The sequence below is a fragment of the Lacerta agilis genome, chromosome 7, assembly GCF_009819535.1.
Source record: "Lacerta agilis isolate rLacAgi1 chromosome 7, rLacAgi1.pri, whole genome shotgun sequence".
In the NCBI taxonomy this organism is placed as follows: domain Eukaryota; kingdom Metazoa; phylum Chordata; class Lepidosauria; order Squamata; family Lacertidae; genus Lacerta; species Lacerta agilis.
This window is the reverse complement of record NC_046318.1, coordinates 47,196,977-47,212,298: the sequence shown is the minus strand read 5'-3', so window position 1 is coordinate 47,212,298 and position 15,322 is coordinate 47,196,977. Positions and strand designations below refer to the sequence as shown.

General features: G+C 40.5%; 1 protein-coding gene across 1 annotated transcript in view; it reads left to right on the top strand.

Moving 5' to 3' along the window:
* PRKDC (protein kinase, DNA-activated, catalytic subunit) overlaps positions 1 to 15,322 on the top strand; it is an 83,939-nt gene that overhangs the window by 43,442 nt on the left and 25,175 nt on the right. Inside the window, exons 45-62 of the mRNA XM_033155173.1 lie at positions 1,025 to 1,097; positions 1,954 to 2,102; positions 2,610 to 2,747; positions 4,039 to 4,158; positions 4,815 to 4,958; positions 5,455 to 5,606; positions 6,134 to 6,265; positions 7,133 to 7,244; positions 7,784 to 7,908; positions 8,008 to 8,157; positions 8,570 to 8,743; positions 9,005 to 9,103; positions 10,219 to 10,429; positions 11,067 to 11,238; positions 11,806 to 12,021; positions 12,354 to 12,466; positions 13,824 to 13,955; positions 14,517 to 14,696. Coding sequence (XP_033011064.1) covers positions 1,025 to 1,097; positions 1,954 to 2,102; positions 2,610 to 2,747; positions 4,039 to 4,158; positions 4,815 to 4,958; positions 5,455 to 5,606; positions 6,134 to 6,265; positions 7,133 to 7,244; positions 7,784 to 7,908; positions 8,008 to 8,157; positions 8,570 to 8,743; positions 9,005 to 9,103; positions 10,219 to 10,429; positions 11,067 to 11,238; positions 11,806 to 12,021; positions 12,354 to 12,466; positions 13,824 to 13,955; positions 14,517 to 14,696 — 2,592 coding nt within the window. The remainder of the gene's footprint in view (positions 1 to 1,024; positions 1,098 to 1,953; positions 2,103 to 2,609; positions 2,748 to 4,038; positions 4,159 to 4,814; positions 4,959 to 5,454; positions 5,607 to 6,133; positions 6,266 to 7,132; positions 7,245 to 7,783; positions 7,909 to 8,007; positions 8,158 to 8,569; positions 8,744 to 9,004; positions 9,104 to 10,218; positions 10,430 to 11,066; positions 11,239 to 11,805; positions 12,022 to 12,353; positions 12,467 to 13,823; positions 13,956 to 14,516; positions 14,697 to 15,322) is intronic.

Genomic DNA, 15,322 nt, shown 5'->3' with positions numbered 1-15,322 from the left:
TCCCTATTAAGAGAAGATCTTAACTGCCTTAAGAGTTCTAGACCAAGTTAAGAGTTGTGCTTAAATCACAGAACACAAGTACAGTGGAACCTCGGTTGTCAAACGTAATCCATTCTGGAAGACTGTTCGACTTCTGAAATGTTCAACAACTGAGGCGCAATTGCTGGTCAGCAAAATTCATTGAAAAAATGGAGAAATGCACCTCGGAAGCTGTTCAACTTCCGTGGTGCATTCGAAAATGGAAGCATTCACTTCCGGGTTGTCAGCTTTTGAAAGCTGAAACGTTCGACTTCCGAAGCGTTTGACGACCGAGGTTCCACTGTATAAAGGCATGCCTAATTAAATTATTGCTTCCATGGTGATCTTTAGTAGCCTTCATAGTTTCTGTGCTTTGGCCATATTTTATTCCAGATCCTGCTGTGTATCTTATTTTGCTAACCAAGCAGGTAGATGTAGCAGGAAACTTGTCACACAGTCTCTGTTGTGGTGGTCTCAGGTAGTGGGGGAGTTTTTCTGTAGGAATTTGTGAGCCCACTGTGGTGCTCTGATCATGGAGGGAAGCAGGTCTTAGAAGAAAATACCAGACAGTATGTGCTTGCTCAAATTTTGAGAGATGCAAGATGATGATAGCGATGAATGTGTGATGGTGATACATGATGTCAGCAGATCAGAGTTTGCATGAATAGAGAGAGGCCTGGCATCACATTCAAAGTGTGTCCAATAGCAAGACTGAGATTAGTGGGGATGGTTCCTTCACTGCAAGGTGAATGGAGGAAATGGCAGACAAAATGGTTGCCTGATGCTCAGAGAGCACAAGAAATGGAAAAATCTTTGATCATATTCTACAAAGGAAGTGGGACAAGATTAAAAAAAAAACGAGCACAAGGCAGCATTCACCCATTGCCTGGAGCTAACTTCTCTTCTGTATTTTATAAATTTTGCTGCTATTAGATCCTTATAGATTTGGTAGCACTATTTGTTATTTAAGCTAACAATGAGCTTTGAAAACTTTTTTGTATTTTAGGTTCCTCTAGAAAGAAAGAAACAATACCTTGCCATTAGGAAAGAAGCCAGGGAAGCAATGAGTGAGGATTCAGGTATTATTTGTTGCTACTTTTAAAAAACAAAACAAAACAAAAAACTGTATTGATGATGTACTTAGTGCTTTACAGAGTAACATAGAAATAACTGTGATCTTTCTCTTTTTTGTAATCTGAATGTTAGCATTAATTTTTTAAATGTGAAAAAGGCATAGACAGGACCGGAGCTAGGGCTTCTTGCGCCCTAGGCGAACCACCTTCTGGCGCCCCCCCCCCCGCCAAAGCCTGCTTTGGCGGGAGGTGGGGGGTGGTGGAGAGGCAAGCAGCTGTTTCTCTGCTGTAGCAGAGAAGCTGCTACTCGTCCGTCCCGCCGCCCGCCCCTCGCCAAAGCCTGCTTTAGTGGGAGCCGGGGGGTGGTGTAGGGGGCAAGCAGCACCTCTCCGCTACAGCGGAGAAGCTGCTGCTCGCCCGTCCCGCCGTCCACCCCCCGCCAAAGCCTGCTTTGGCGGGAGGTGGGGGGTGGTGGAGAGGCAAGCAGCTGTTTCTCTGCTGTAGCAGAGAAGCTGCTACTCGTCCGTCCCGCTGCCCGCCCCTCACCAAAGCCTGCTTTAGCGGGAGCCGGGGGGTGGTGTAGGGGGCAAGCAGCACCTCTCCGCTACAGCAGAGAAGCTGCTGCTAGCCCGTCCCGCCCAAGCCTGGCCAGCACCCCCTCCATTTTGGCACCCTAGGCAATTGCCTAGTTCGCCTAAATGGACGCGCCGGCCCTGGGCATAGATGCAGATACACATACTTAAGTTTGTTTTAAACAGGAATGAATGTGAGGAGAAATTTGAAGGAAGCCTGAGAGCTGACACTGGAGATGTGCATAGATATTTGTGCAGTAGTATAACCAGATTATGCCTTTCCCTTCTAGTTGAGCCGCACTATTTAGCTTCTGCATCGTATATGGCAGATAGCAGTCTGAGTGAAGAGATGAGCCAATTTGATTTCTCAACTGGAGTACAGAGTTTTTCATATAATTCCCAAGACCGTATCGCCTCCGGTTCTCGCTTCAGGCAAAAGGTGAGTTGACTTGTATATTGTGTATGAAATCCACAAGTATGTTCTTTTTATCTATCTATCTACCTATCTATCTATCTGTACACACACACACACACACTCTGGTTTGTGTTCCATTTCCTTCTAAAAGATCAGCGTGAACTTTCAAATGTTTCAGCTTTGGTCTTTTTAACCATGCAGAGCTGTAGAGGATATATCAATGTATAGAGCAGACTTCCTCAAACTCGGCCCTCCAGATGTTTTGAGACTACAGTTCACATCATCCCTGACCACTGATCCTGCTAGCTAGGGATCATGGAAGTTGTAAGCCAAAAACATCTGGAGGGCCGAGTTTGAGGAAGCCTGGTATAGAGCTTCATAATTTTTGCTATTACTACTGTGGGAAAGCAATATTATGAAGAGAAAACGAAAGGATAAAATGAAATTCATGTTTAATTTCACTTAAAAATAAACAAATAAATAAATATGACATCTTCAGAACTAATTGGCAGTTTTTCCTTGTTTAAAAAGGAGCCCACAGAACCTATAGTTTCAGATGATTTTATGGAACTGGAGATGGATGAGCTGAACCAGCATGAATGTATGGCCTCTATGACAACCCTGATCAAACACATGCACAGAAATAAAATCACACCCACAGTAGAAAAGGTAAGTATTGGCATGACTTTATATGTTGCTAACATAATCTTTTCCTAGGTCTTTCTAGGTTTAATTGTTTAGAAAGATGTCAATGTATTGCCACATAAATGCTTGAAGACTCAGCATACTTGCCAGGTGAACGTTTTTTTGTTTTTGTGAAGACTTCATCATTGTGTGCAGATATGCCATATCATGGGTAGACAAACTATGGCCTGGGGGCCAGATCCGGCCTAATTGCCTTCTCAATCTGGCCCGTGGACGGTCTGGGAATCAGCATGTTTTTACATGAGTATAATGTGTGCTTTTATTTAAAATGCATCTCTGGGTTATTTGTGGGGCATAGGAATTCTTTCATTTCCCCCCCCCCCCAAAAAAAAATAGTCCGGGCCCCCACAAGGTCTGAGAGATAGTGGACCGGCCCCCTGCTGAAAAAGTTTGCTGACCCCTGCTCCATATTCTGCAAGATCTTGTCCTCCTACCCATGATTTATCCCCAGTTACTACAGGAAATAACCCCAACTAGATTAATTGATCCATGAAAGAAATGTGAGATATACATATATATATAGAGAGAGAGAGAGAATAAAAAGTTCTACTGATTTAAGTCATTATAGATGCAGCCATCAGGCTGTTTGTGGGCAAAATGCACCCACTGTTCTCCGGCCTGAGACATATCAGATGCAGAAAAGTTTGAGCTGCAGCTTAAAACCTCAAGCTAAATGGAAAAATGTTTCGCACTCAGAAGTGTGGTTATGATTCTTTATTTGCTTCCCTGGCTTGAATTCAAGCCTGACTTCAAAATTGCAAGGTTCACCTGGAAAGGAAAACCTGGGAGTACAGGCCCCTTGATTCTTCCCTTTGAAGTGGAATGACTTGATCCCGTGGTAACATTAGGTGATTGACAGATGGGCAGCCCTACCCACCCCCTATAAAAAGTGGCCTGTGGGGAAGCTTAGGATCTGGCCTGCCAGCTGGATCCTGTTCCTTACCCTTAATTTAAATTGTTTGTGGAACAAACATTTTCCATCGCACAGTATGAAGCTTGATTTCATATTGAGCAAAGTACTTGTGTTCATTTAGACGTATTGTCTTACTGTAGATTGGAAACAAACTGGCATCCTCACTGTAAAGCATCTGTTTTCCTGTAATTCCCCCCCCCCCCCCCGTGATTTGGGATGCACCTCTACTGATAACTGAGGAAGAACTGTAGTTTAGTCCTGTGTTTTTGTTGCCTTTTAATTATGGCTTGTAATATAATTGGCTATGTGTGTCTGTGTACTTATAATCTTTTGGGGACTTAGGGTGCAGATTCACCAGATCTTCCTCCATGGATGAAGTTTCTACACAGCAAACTGGGAAATCCATCTGTACCATTAAATATTCGCCTCTTTGTAGCAAAACTCATTGTGAATACAGAAGAAGTGAGTCATTTTATTTTTTTTAAATGAGACTGTAAATTGACACTGGTTGTTGTAATTTTCTACAGTATGAATAAAGTCAACTCAAAGTTTAAGAAGGTAATGAAGATTGGCATACAGAGCTGATTAAAATCTTAATCAACAGGGCATTTTGATGGCGATTTTGTTCCGTTTTTAATGGTTTTCCTTGTTTTATTTGCATATTGCTGCATGTTACCCTGATATTTTATGAGATGGTAGTATATAAGTACTTTTATAAATAAAATAAATAGCACCTAAATTAATGTGTATGATGGATTGGGCTTGTAGTTTTGAAACCTCCAGGTGAATAAAAGTAGCACTTCTGAGATAGGCAACTTTTCATTTAAGAGACATGGAATCTGATCTACTGCCTCTAATTGGAATGTGCTAATGGTGAGAGGAGAAAAATACCTGAGTGGCACATTCAGGGTGTTCGTATAAACCCAACTATTCAAATATCAGTGCCTTGTTTACTTTCCTAAGTATTGTGTGAATATTTATCAGTGAAGCATGGAATGTAATCTCATTGTTGGGCATTTGTAAGAAGTGCCCTCTCCATTTACCTACTTTTTCAATATTGTGCAGCAGTTTCCAAAGTGACAGTACTGTACAGATGGCATTCTGCATTTCTTCTCTAGGTTTTCCAACCTTACACAAAGCACTGGCTCGGCCCCTTACTGCAGCTGGTTGTTTCTGGAGATAATGGAGGAGAAGGGATTCATTACATGGTAGTGGAGGTAGTGGTCACCCTACTTTCCTGGACTAGTGTTGCTACACCCAAAGTAAGGAACTAATAAATATATATATATGCATATTTAGGTCATAATGATCTGATGCAGCGTCAAGGTGTAATTATGGGCCACTCACTGAGATTAAAAAGTGTAGTAAGACTGAAATTTGTAAGTTCATAATAAGAAATGTCCCTGGCAATTCAGGTATGATGATTTTAGAGCACCGTTAGTTTTAAATAATTTCTTAAGCATTATCCTGAGGAGACACTTTAGATGAATGTACTGTATGTGGTATTATTTTCACTAAATAACTGTTAGTGATACTATAAATGTATTCTCATAATGTATTTATAAATTTAAAGTGTGATTTGTCTTCTGCAGTTTCACATTGTTAAAAAAAAATAGATTCTACCCTGCTCCAGAAAATTGGAGATTAATTTTTAAAGCATATTCCTTAGTTAAAATTTGATGGTGTTCTTCACCAGAGAAAAATGGTTACTACTAATATAATAGCTAACTCAGTGCTTTGTGATTTGCTTTATACTAGGGAAATATCAAGGATGAAATCCTAGCTAACCGGTTGCTTGAGTTCTTGATGAAGAATGTATTTCACCAGAAAAAAGCAGTGTTTAGACATAACTTAGAAATTGTCAAGACAGTAGTAGAGTGCTGGAAAGATTGTCTCAGCATACCTTACAGGTAAATAATCTTAATAAAGGTACTCTTTGTAGTTGCAGTACACATAAAAATCATCCTAGTAGCTTGAAGGCTTCTTTTTAAAAGCTAGTTTGGGTAGGTGGACTGTTGCATTTATACTAAATCCTCTTGTCATCATACATGTCTAGCAATGTTATAATATACCTGTTGCCATTTCTCTAGTATTTAACCTGGAGACATTAAGGATCAATGTGTTTCATGCCTTAGACACAAATGGCAAACACGGTTCTCTCCAGATGTTGCTGGGTGGCAATTCATCATCCCTGATCATGGACCGTGCTGCCTTGCGCTGATGGGAGTCCAACAACACATGGAGAGAACCACATTGGCTACCCCTGTCCTTAGAAGATGTACCTGTAGCATGACTGGGTGAGAGTTGGGGATCAGGTGTTGATCTATGCAGGGTTTCTAAAAATGCTCCAATTTGAATAGTCAGTATGAACTTGACCACTTCAAATTTTCAATCTAAGTTACTATTTTTATGATCTCTGTGATTTTGTTTACTATAGGATAATATATGAACGGTTTTCTGGTAGAGATGCCAACACAAAAGACAACTCCGTGGGAATTCAGTTACTAGGAATTGTTCTTGCCAATAACCTGCCTCCCTATGATCCAAATTGTGAAATAGGCAGTGTGAAGTAAGAAAATTATTTTTGTGCAATTTAGCTGGAATGTACTGAACAAAAGAAGTGGGGCCAATAGAGAAGGAAACATGAAACACTTGCATATTTGGCTAGCAATTCTCCTACCTGTTACTTACTCTTAACTCAACACACAAAACCCACAATCAGATGATAAATTTGGAGGCTGGTGGTGGGATTTTAAGATAATTGATTTCAACATAAAATTTCATAGTGTTCTCACTGCAGAATGTTTTTATATTTGGATGTGGTTTTATTGCTTTGAGTAAAGCAATTAAATTAATCCCTGCAGCATTTTATATTCAAAGGATTGCATCAGAATCACGTAATGCATCTGTGAGATCATGCAGAAATTTACTCGGTGTTAAATGAGGTTACTCAAGCATGCTTCAGTCTCTGAATTCATGTTGATCATGGGAAAACTATGCATATAATTCTGAATTAGAATTAGCTTCATGTACACCGCTGGAGGGGAGGGAGAAGCAGGCAGGAATTGTAACCAATTTCCAAAATGAAAACTGGAACTTTGGGGACTGACATTGAAATTTTCAGCAAACGGGAAAGTAGATACGTATAAAGTGCATGCATGAGGCCAGGAATGGGGAACTTCTCTTCCTCCAGATGTTGGATAGCAACTCCCACCATCTCTGACACTGAGTTGATGAAAGTCCAGTGACGTATCAAGAACCAAAGTTCCCCCACCCCTGCATTAGATTCTTTGTTATCCACGTTGTTTAGGTTACAGATAAAACAAGTGGTCTGTATACGGTTTCTAAACATGCTCTTACTGATACCTGTTTATTACACACTAGACATTAAAATACCATTCTGAGACTATCGAAGCATATTTCTTCTTTATGCTAGATACTACCAAGCTTTGACTAACAACATGGCCTTAGTAAAATACAAGGAAGTGTATGGAGCTGCTGCTGAAGTGCTGGGACTCATTCTTCACTATATTTCTGAGAAGGAAAAAGTGGGTGCAACAGGCTATGTATTTTACAATTTCTAAAACCAATGCAGGAGCTTGCTTTTTAAGTGTATTCTATGCAGTTTTATTTTTTTAAGATGGTTCCTAAAATACGCATTAAAACAGTGTGCTTTTAATCTTAGCTAATCCACTGTATAACATGTCTTATAACATGTCCATTGTATAACATTTTGAGAGGGGAGAAAGTATTGTCCTTTTAATGAAACATTGCAACTGTCATACTAGATCTCATCTGTTCCAGTAATCTGCCTCCAGTAGCTGCTAGCTATAAGTTAGGGTGAAGATTGCCATACTCAGATTGTTCCCCCACCTTTTGTAGGCAGCAGTTTAATGCCTCTGAGATAAAAGTCTCATTCCTACTGTGGCATTGAAAGAGCTAGGTTTCACAGCTTTATCTTATCTTATAAAAATGACTGAGAAGGCCTCTCGCTACTCACATAATTAGTAATTATTACTATATTTTTGGGTCAGAATATTGAGACTTTGGCATTTGAAAGTACCTAACGATATGTTCAATTTTTCAGATATTTGAAGGTCCGGTTTATGACTTGGTCATACAGCAGCTAAAGCAGCATCAGAATACCAAAGAGGACAAATTTATTGTGTGTCTGAATAAAGTGACAAAGAACTTTCCTTCTCTTGCTGACAGGTAAGTTGAGAACTCTCAATTGTCCTATACCCTAGAGAGGTTCAGTTAGCTTAGCAGTGTTATAACTTCCTGTTCTTTTTTGTTCTTGTTCATGGAAAGGTTTATGAATACAGTCTTCTTCCTGATACCAAAACTTCATGGGGTGATGAAAACTTACTGCCTGGAGGTAGTAATGTGTCGTGCCCAAGAAATAGCAGATCTGTATTTACAGTTGAAGAGTAAGGATTTTACACAAGTCATGAGTCACAGGTAAGTATAAGGGCATAACTATCCATATTTCTAGCCAGGTTCTTCTATGCATGACATAGAGTCTATAGGGATTCTGCACAAGCCCTATTTTCTGCACAAGCCCTATTTCAGCAAATGGGAATGGCTCAAAATCACATTCTCCCTTTGGGTACTGAGGATAGAAGGAGGCTTTTCACTGTTATCACTTATCAGTTGGCATTTTTCAGAGAAAAATCCTTGCAAGTTCAGTCAAAAGTCTAGCTTTGCTGCACTTTTTGTATACATACTTATTGTTGATGCAATGAAGTTGTTTTTTAAATAAATTTGGCTGCACTTTTTCAAGTGAATAAAAATGCACTATATGTAAAAAAACCCTTTTTAAAATTAAAACAATAGACAAATTAAAAAATGTGTTTTTGTTTTTCTCTCCTAGAGATGACGAAAGGCAAACCATATGTATGGATATAGTATACAAGATGCTACCTAACCTGAAACCAGCTGAAGTACGAGAGCTTCTTCCTGCAGTAACTGGCTTCATTTCTCACCCGTCACCAGTATGTCGGGGGAGAATGTATGACATTCTCATGTGGCTATATGACAACTACAGGTAAAAATTCAACCACAGGTGTTTTAAAAAGAAATCCTCCATTAAATTGTGTCACCTGTTGCATGAGTGTGCCACACATTTAAGTCATGACATTTGAGAATTCTGAAGCTGTCTTAAGAGACCAATAGAGAATCCTATGGGCATATATCCTTGTGATCATCATGGAATACTGTGAAGTATTGCAGATTTTCCACTAAACTCCTGTGTTAGTGAGAGGGCAGTAGAAGAGTTGAACTGTTTTTCCTTGTTCTTTTTCCTCAGGGATCCTGAAAGCCAAGCAGATGAGGACTCTTCAGATGTGTTTAAACTGGCGAAAGAAGTTCTGTTACAAGGACTGGTTGATGAAAATTCTGGATTGCAGTGAGTAATGTTTATTCCGTGTGTTTGTTGTTGTTGTTTTTTTAACTGAAAATCAAAGCCTTAAAAACTATTTAATTTCAGAAATCAGAATTATAACTTGAGTGCGTTGGGTGTCTGGGTTTGACAGCTTGCAAGGAAGGAAATGACGTAAAGGTGGTTGTGTTTCCTTTTAAGTCTCTCCTCCTGCTGAATCTCAGTTTCTTTTCCTGTCTGTCTTTGGGCAGTACCAGTACCAACTTGCCTCTCACCATCACATGAAAACAAACTGAGAGGATCATGTATTCATTTTGTCAAAGAGTGGAGTGTGCTGTCAGGTAGTATCCAACTAAACTGTTCCACTACTGTAAGGACTTTTAACTGAACAATGGAACTTCCCCACTGTGCCTCATGCATGACCTCTACATCAGCTCTGGAGATTTGGGGGAACCCCTGGAACAGATTTAGGAGTTTCACAGGGGGAGGAGAGGGCAGGGAAGTTCCATTGCACAGCCAAAAGTCATTGCATTAGCAGAACAGTTTAGCTGGATACAACAAAGGAATTTACCAATAGGTTCAATTCCTTGTTTTCCTGATTTTGCCTTGATAAAGTAAGAAATAAGGAATTGGATCTTGAAATGGTAATCTACTGGTGAAAAATAGGGGGTGGGAAGATGTCTTTGCAATATTTGTTTTGTTTTATTAAATATGTATACCACCCTTCATCCATAGATCTCCGGGTGCTTCACAGCATAAAATTACAATATAAAAAAACAGAATACATAATAAAAGTAAGAACAACAAATAAATAACCCTCCCAGCCCCACAACCCATTTAAAAGGGCATTGACAGAAGAGGAATGTTTTTGCCTGGTGCCTAATGATGGCACCAGCCGAACCTCCCTGCGGCTGGCATTCCACAAGTGGGGAGCCACTGCAAAAAAGGCCCATTCTCGTGTTGCTACCCCTGGACCTCTCGTGGAGTTTGTACACGAAGAAGGACCTCATGGGATGATTTCAGGGTCTGGGTTGGTTCATGTGGAGGTAACCCTGAGCCCATTTAAGGTAACAATGGCTTAATAAATGAAACATTATTGAGCTTGCCATTGTTCTACTATGCTCTGTTATTTCCTTTTACAGAATAATTGTCAGGAACTTTTGGAGTGATGAAACTAGGCTACCAGCCAATACCCTTGATCGAATGTTGACTTTGTTAAGCTCTTTATACTCTGTTAAAATTGAAACTCAGTATTTGAGCTTGGCTACGAATTTTCTGCTTGAGATGACCAGCAAGAGCCCAGATTACTCCAGAAAAATGTTTGAGTATCCACTTTCGGAATGCAAATTTCAGGTGAGTTTGTTTATGTATCTTTATTTTATTTTTGTTTTATGGCTTCCCCATGACATTTGGTTGGCTGCTGGGAGAGCAGGATGTTGGAATAGATGAGCCCTTGGCCTGATCCTGCAGGCTCTTTTATGTATTTTTATACAGAATTGTGGGGTAGTCTTCAGGATCCATCACCCTTTAGTCCAGAGCCAGTAAAATCCATTGAATAGCTATTTGTCTGTAATTTACATTGATCAGTTTCATACTTTATTAAATGTAAACTGAGGAAGTCATTTTGATGATTACGTTGAGAAAGGGGGATATTTTTATAAAGTGAAATGGATAGAAATCATAGGGAAAAAATGGAATTTGGGTTAGGAAATGATACTAGTTTAAAAATAAATGCCTTATGTGGGCAAAATGTTTATACCCCTCCCATCTGGCTGGGTTTCCCTAGCCACTCTAGGCGGCTTCCAGCAAAATATTAAAACATAGAAGTACATTAAGATTTTGTCTAATAGTTTCACATGTAACCCTATCCTAGGCACATTTATTCTGTTGTCCCACTGAGTTTAGTGGTATTTCAGCTGAATCAAATTAGATGACTTCAATGGGCAAAGATGATCTCAGCACTGGGTTGTTACTGTTTTTTACTTTCTAGGATTTTGCTATTGACTCAAGTTGGCGGTACCGAAGTACTGTTCTTACACCTTTGTTTGTGGAGTCTCAAGCTTCCCAGGATGCCAACAGGTATCGCCCACAGGAAGGATCTCTGGGTGGCCAGCTAAGGGCTACACAGCAACAGTATGAATTTACTCCCACACAAAATGCCAGTAAGTTTCCCTGAAGCAGTAGTATTTAATGAAAAAATTTAAAGGGCTTGTGTATGGAATTCATGCTTCCATGTGTATTCAAAAACTTGTGTGTATGGAGGTTTCTACCTTGGTTCTCAAACTCAATCCATTCTGGAAAGTCTGTTCGACTTCAAAAACCAAGGTGCGGCTTCCAATTGGCTGATTGGCCCCAGAAACAGCCAAAACGGACATTCGGCTTCTGAAAAACATTCGCAAACTGGAACACTTATTTCTGGGTTTGCGACGTTCATGAGCCAATTTGTTCATCAGCTAAGCCATTTGGGAACCAAGGTACCACTGCACTTGCATATACTTTTGTATTTATTTATTTGTTTATGTGTGTGTTTAAGATCTTTGGCCTCATATACTAAAAATATTAAATATTTCAGTTTTCATACTGAACCTTCCCCTGATATTCTGTTTCTTTGACGTCTATTTCTGGTTGTAACTTAGGCAAGTAAAAGAATAGTAGTGGGGGGGGGGGAACGGGACATATTATATTAAATGGAGAGATATGTGAGTACTAATGCTTTCTTCTTATTTCAGATGGGAGAAACTCTTTCAACTGGCTGATAGGAAACAGCGTTGACACTTTTTCAGAATACAGATTTCCTTCATCTTCTGAATCCCTGTCATCTTCAATGTTGTTCATTAACAAACGAGCTGACAAATCACACAGAACTGCCTTCAAACCTATAGGTCCTAATTTTGGGGAGAAAAGACTGGGTTTGCCCGGCGATGAGGTGGACAGCAAAGCTCAAGGTACCACAGCTGTTAATGCAGATTTCCCCCTTACATCCTTAGTTAAAAGAAGCCTTCTTTATTATTTAAGGCTAAGCAAATTACATAATATCACACATGAGTTTTGCTCAAGCAACCAGAAGAAATTGGTTTCAAGAGTTTAAGTCGTTACATTAGGAAAGTTCTTAAATCAAAGGGTTCATATGTCATCAAAATCCCTTTACAGGTCTTATATGATATTATGGGTGACACTTTCCCACCCCATTGTTTAATTAGGAAAGTGTTTTATGCAAGTTATTAAATATTAACTTTATGTATAAGTTAAAAAATAATTTTCCTTCTCTGTTGCTTAGGTATAGATGAACGGGCAGAGATTCTGAGACTGAGGCGACGGTTCTTAAAAGACAAAGAAAAGCTTAATTTGATTTATGCAAGGAAGGGCGTTGTTGAACAGAAAAAAGAAAAGGTTTGTTTCCTATAGTATAAATAATAAACAGAGACTTAAACTGTTTTTAGAGTGCTTCTACTGAAGTACCTCTTTAGGAACAGAGTGTCTGCTGCCTAGGAAGCGGATTGTTCAAGTGCCCCATAAGCCGTGGGGTTGAGAGACCACCAAGGCACATGATTCCTCTCCTTCCTAAGAAGCAGTGAAGTATCTAGCTGTGCTCTTGACTGTGTGAGGCGCTACAGAGATGGGACTGGAGTATCAAAGCTCCATTCTTTTTCTCTCTCAAAGAAATGTGAGATGTTGTGATTCCCCTTCCCAGGAGATTGTGTTATTATCTTCATGTTTCATTGCTTCCTTTTCCAAAGCTGATCAGGAAGCTTGCCTATCGAGGTTTTTCTGAGGACAGAAGTTGGCTGACTTGTGGAGTAAACTATCCTTGCATGGGGCATGTGTGTCCCACGTGCTCCAGTAACTCAGGGCCACTCAAATTAGCCTAATATATTTCCTGAGTAAAGAGGAACACACCCAGCACCACCACCCCGCATTTCATGTCTTATCCACTCTGAAGCAAATGCATTCCCAGAGTTCTGCTGTTCTTCATCACAATCCAGGGCTGTTCTTGCTTAACTTGAAGTAGTGCAGCTCGAAGCCTAAACCTTAGAATTGAACTTTTTGGAAGAATTGGAATATGTGGCTTAAACATGGGGGCCTGCATTTTGTGTATCAACATTCTTGAGTGGCCAACTCTCCCTTTGCAGGGTCCACAAAAAGGAGATGTATATCTATTTATTTTGGAAATTTATTAGTTACTTTATATATAGAAAATATCAGAACTATTTAAAGCATCAGTAATACAGTAAAGCTGAATAAAAATACAATTCTACAGTTCATATCAGTGATCTGTATTCATGGCTTGGGTTAATCATCTGGAAAGTCTTGTCTAAATATGGAAGTATTCAACAGGCATTGAAAAACGTAACATAGCCAGTGTCTGTCTAATATACCCAGGGAGGGAATTCCACAAGGCAAGTGCTGCAGCACTTAAAGATTCTGCTCTAAGTACTATGGAGTGGACCTTGGGTGAATCAGACACCATTATGACAGCCTTTCCTGATGACTACTGTGACCAAACTGGTATATAGGGCCCAAGAATATCTTGCAAGTAACCTGTTCCCAAGTTGGTTACGGCTTTTCTATGCAACTGGCAGAACCTTAACCCGTGGCCTAGTAGCATATCGGCAGCCAATAATATAGCTCTTTCAGCAAAGGTGTTACATGCTCAATGTAGTAATCCATTCTCAGTGTTACTGTATGATAAGCTGTTTTTTTCCCCTGTTCACGTCAAAACTAATGCAGAAGTTATTTATTGTTGCAGGAAATTAAAACTCAGCTAAAGATGAAACATGATGCTCAGGTCACTCTGTACAGGAAGTACAGGCAAGGTGACCTTCCTGACATCCAGATTGAATACAGCAGTCTTATTACCCCTCTGCAGGGCGTAGCTCAGGTATGTTCTTTTATCAGTGTTACTTAACTGCTGGTAACACAGTTTAAGTAAACGCATTTCAAAATTTGTGTAAGGTAAAGGTAAAGGGACCCCTGACCATTAGGTCCAGTCGCGGACGACTCTGGGGTTGTGGTGCTCATCTCGCTTTACTGGCCAAGGGAGCTGGCATACAGCCTTCAGGTCATGTGGCCAGTATGACTAAGCCGCTTCTGGCAAACCAGAGCAGCTCACAGAAACACCGTTTACCTTCCCGCCGGAGCGGTACCTATTTATCTACTTGCACTTTGAAGCGCTTTCGAACTGCTAGGTTGGCAGGAGCAGGGACCGAGCAACAGGAGCTCATCCTGTCACGGGGATTCGAACCGCCAACCTTCTGATCAGCAAGCCCTAGGCTCTGTGGTTTAACCCACAGCGCCACCCGTGTCCCTTTGTGTAAGGTACTCAAATGTAAAGCTGTTCCTGTAAACTTGTAAGCTCCAGCTGCAGAAGAGACACGTGACTCTCTGTGGAAGCACCAGTGCTGTTGTACCAAGGATTCATTGCTTGCATTGTCAATTACAGAGAGACCCTATACTGGCTAAGCAGCTCTTCAGCAGTTTGTTTAGTGGAATTCTGGAAGAAATGAAGAGAATGAAAACTCTGCCTGAGAAGAACAATGTTGTCCAGCAGTTGCTTGAGGATTTCAACCACTTCCTGACAACGTCTGTGCTGTATTTCCCACCGTTCATATCTTGCATCCAGGTAGTGCTTTCTACGTTGCATTTGGATTTTTTTTCCTTTTTTGTCTTTTTAGGCATATACACCAGATGGGCGGAGGGAACCTTTTTGGCCCAGTGGTCAGATCTTTATTCCCTCCACCCACCATGGGGCATCTTTGACCGGTGGGTGGACCCACCCACCTGTCAACTATCTGGCTTCATAATGATGTCTGGTGGTTGACATATGTCAAAGTTCAAAGGAAGTCACTGTACAGCAGAGCTTTCCAAACTATTCATGTTGGTGGCACACATTTTAGACATGCATCATTTCGTGACACAGTAATTCAGTTTTACTAGCGAACCGGAGGTTAAACTAACCCCTTTCCAGCTCCAGGAGGATCGCGGGGAATGTTTGTGCGACACGCCTACACACTGCAGCTGACAAAATGACATGTCACAACACACAGTTTGGAAAACTCTGCTGTACAGCAACCACCTTTAAAGACACACATCTCAAATAGGCTCCCTTTAATTGACAGTTGGCTGATGTTCGGTTAGAGGGAGCCCCTTTGAAGTTTCTGCACAGAGAAAAATGACCCAAACACAGGAGCATTTCCCCCTCTTCAAAGGAAGTTGTTTGTATTCAGAACAGTGGGGGAAGTGCTTTGA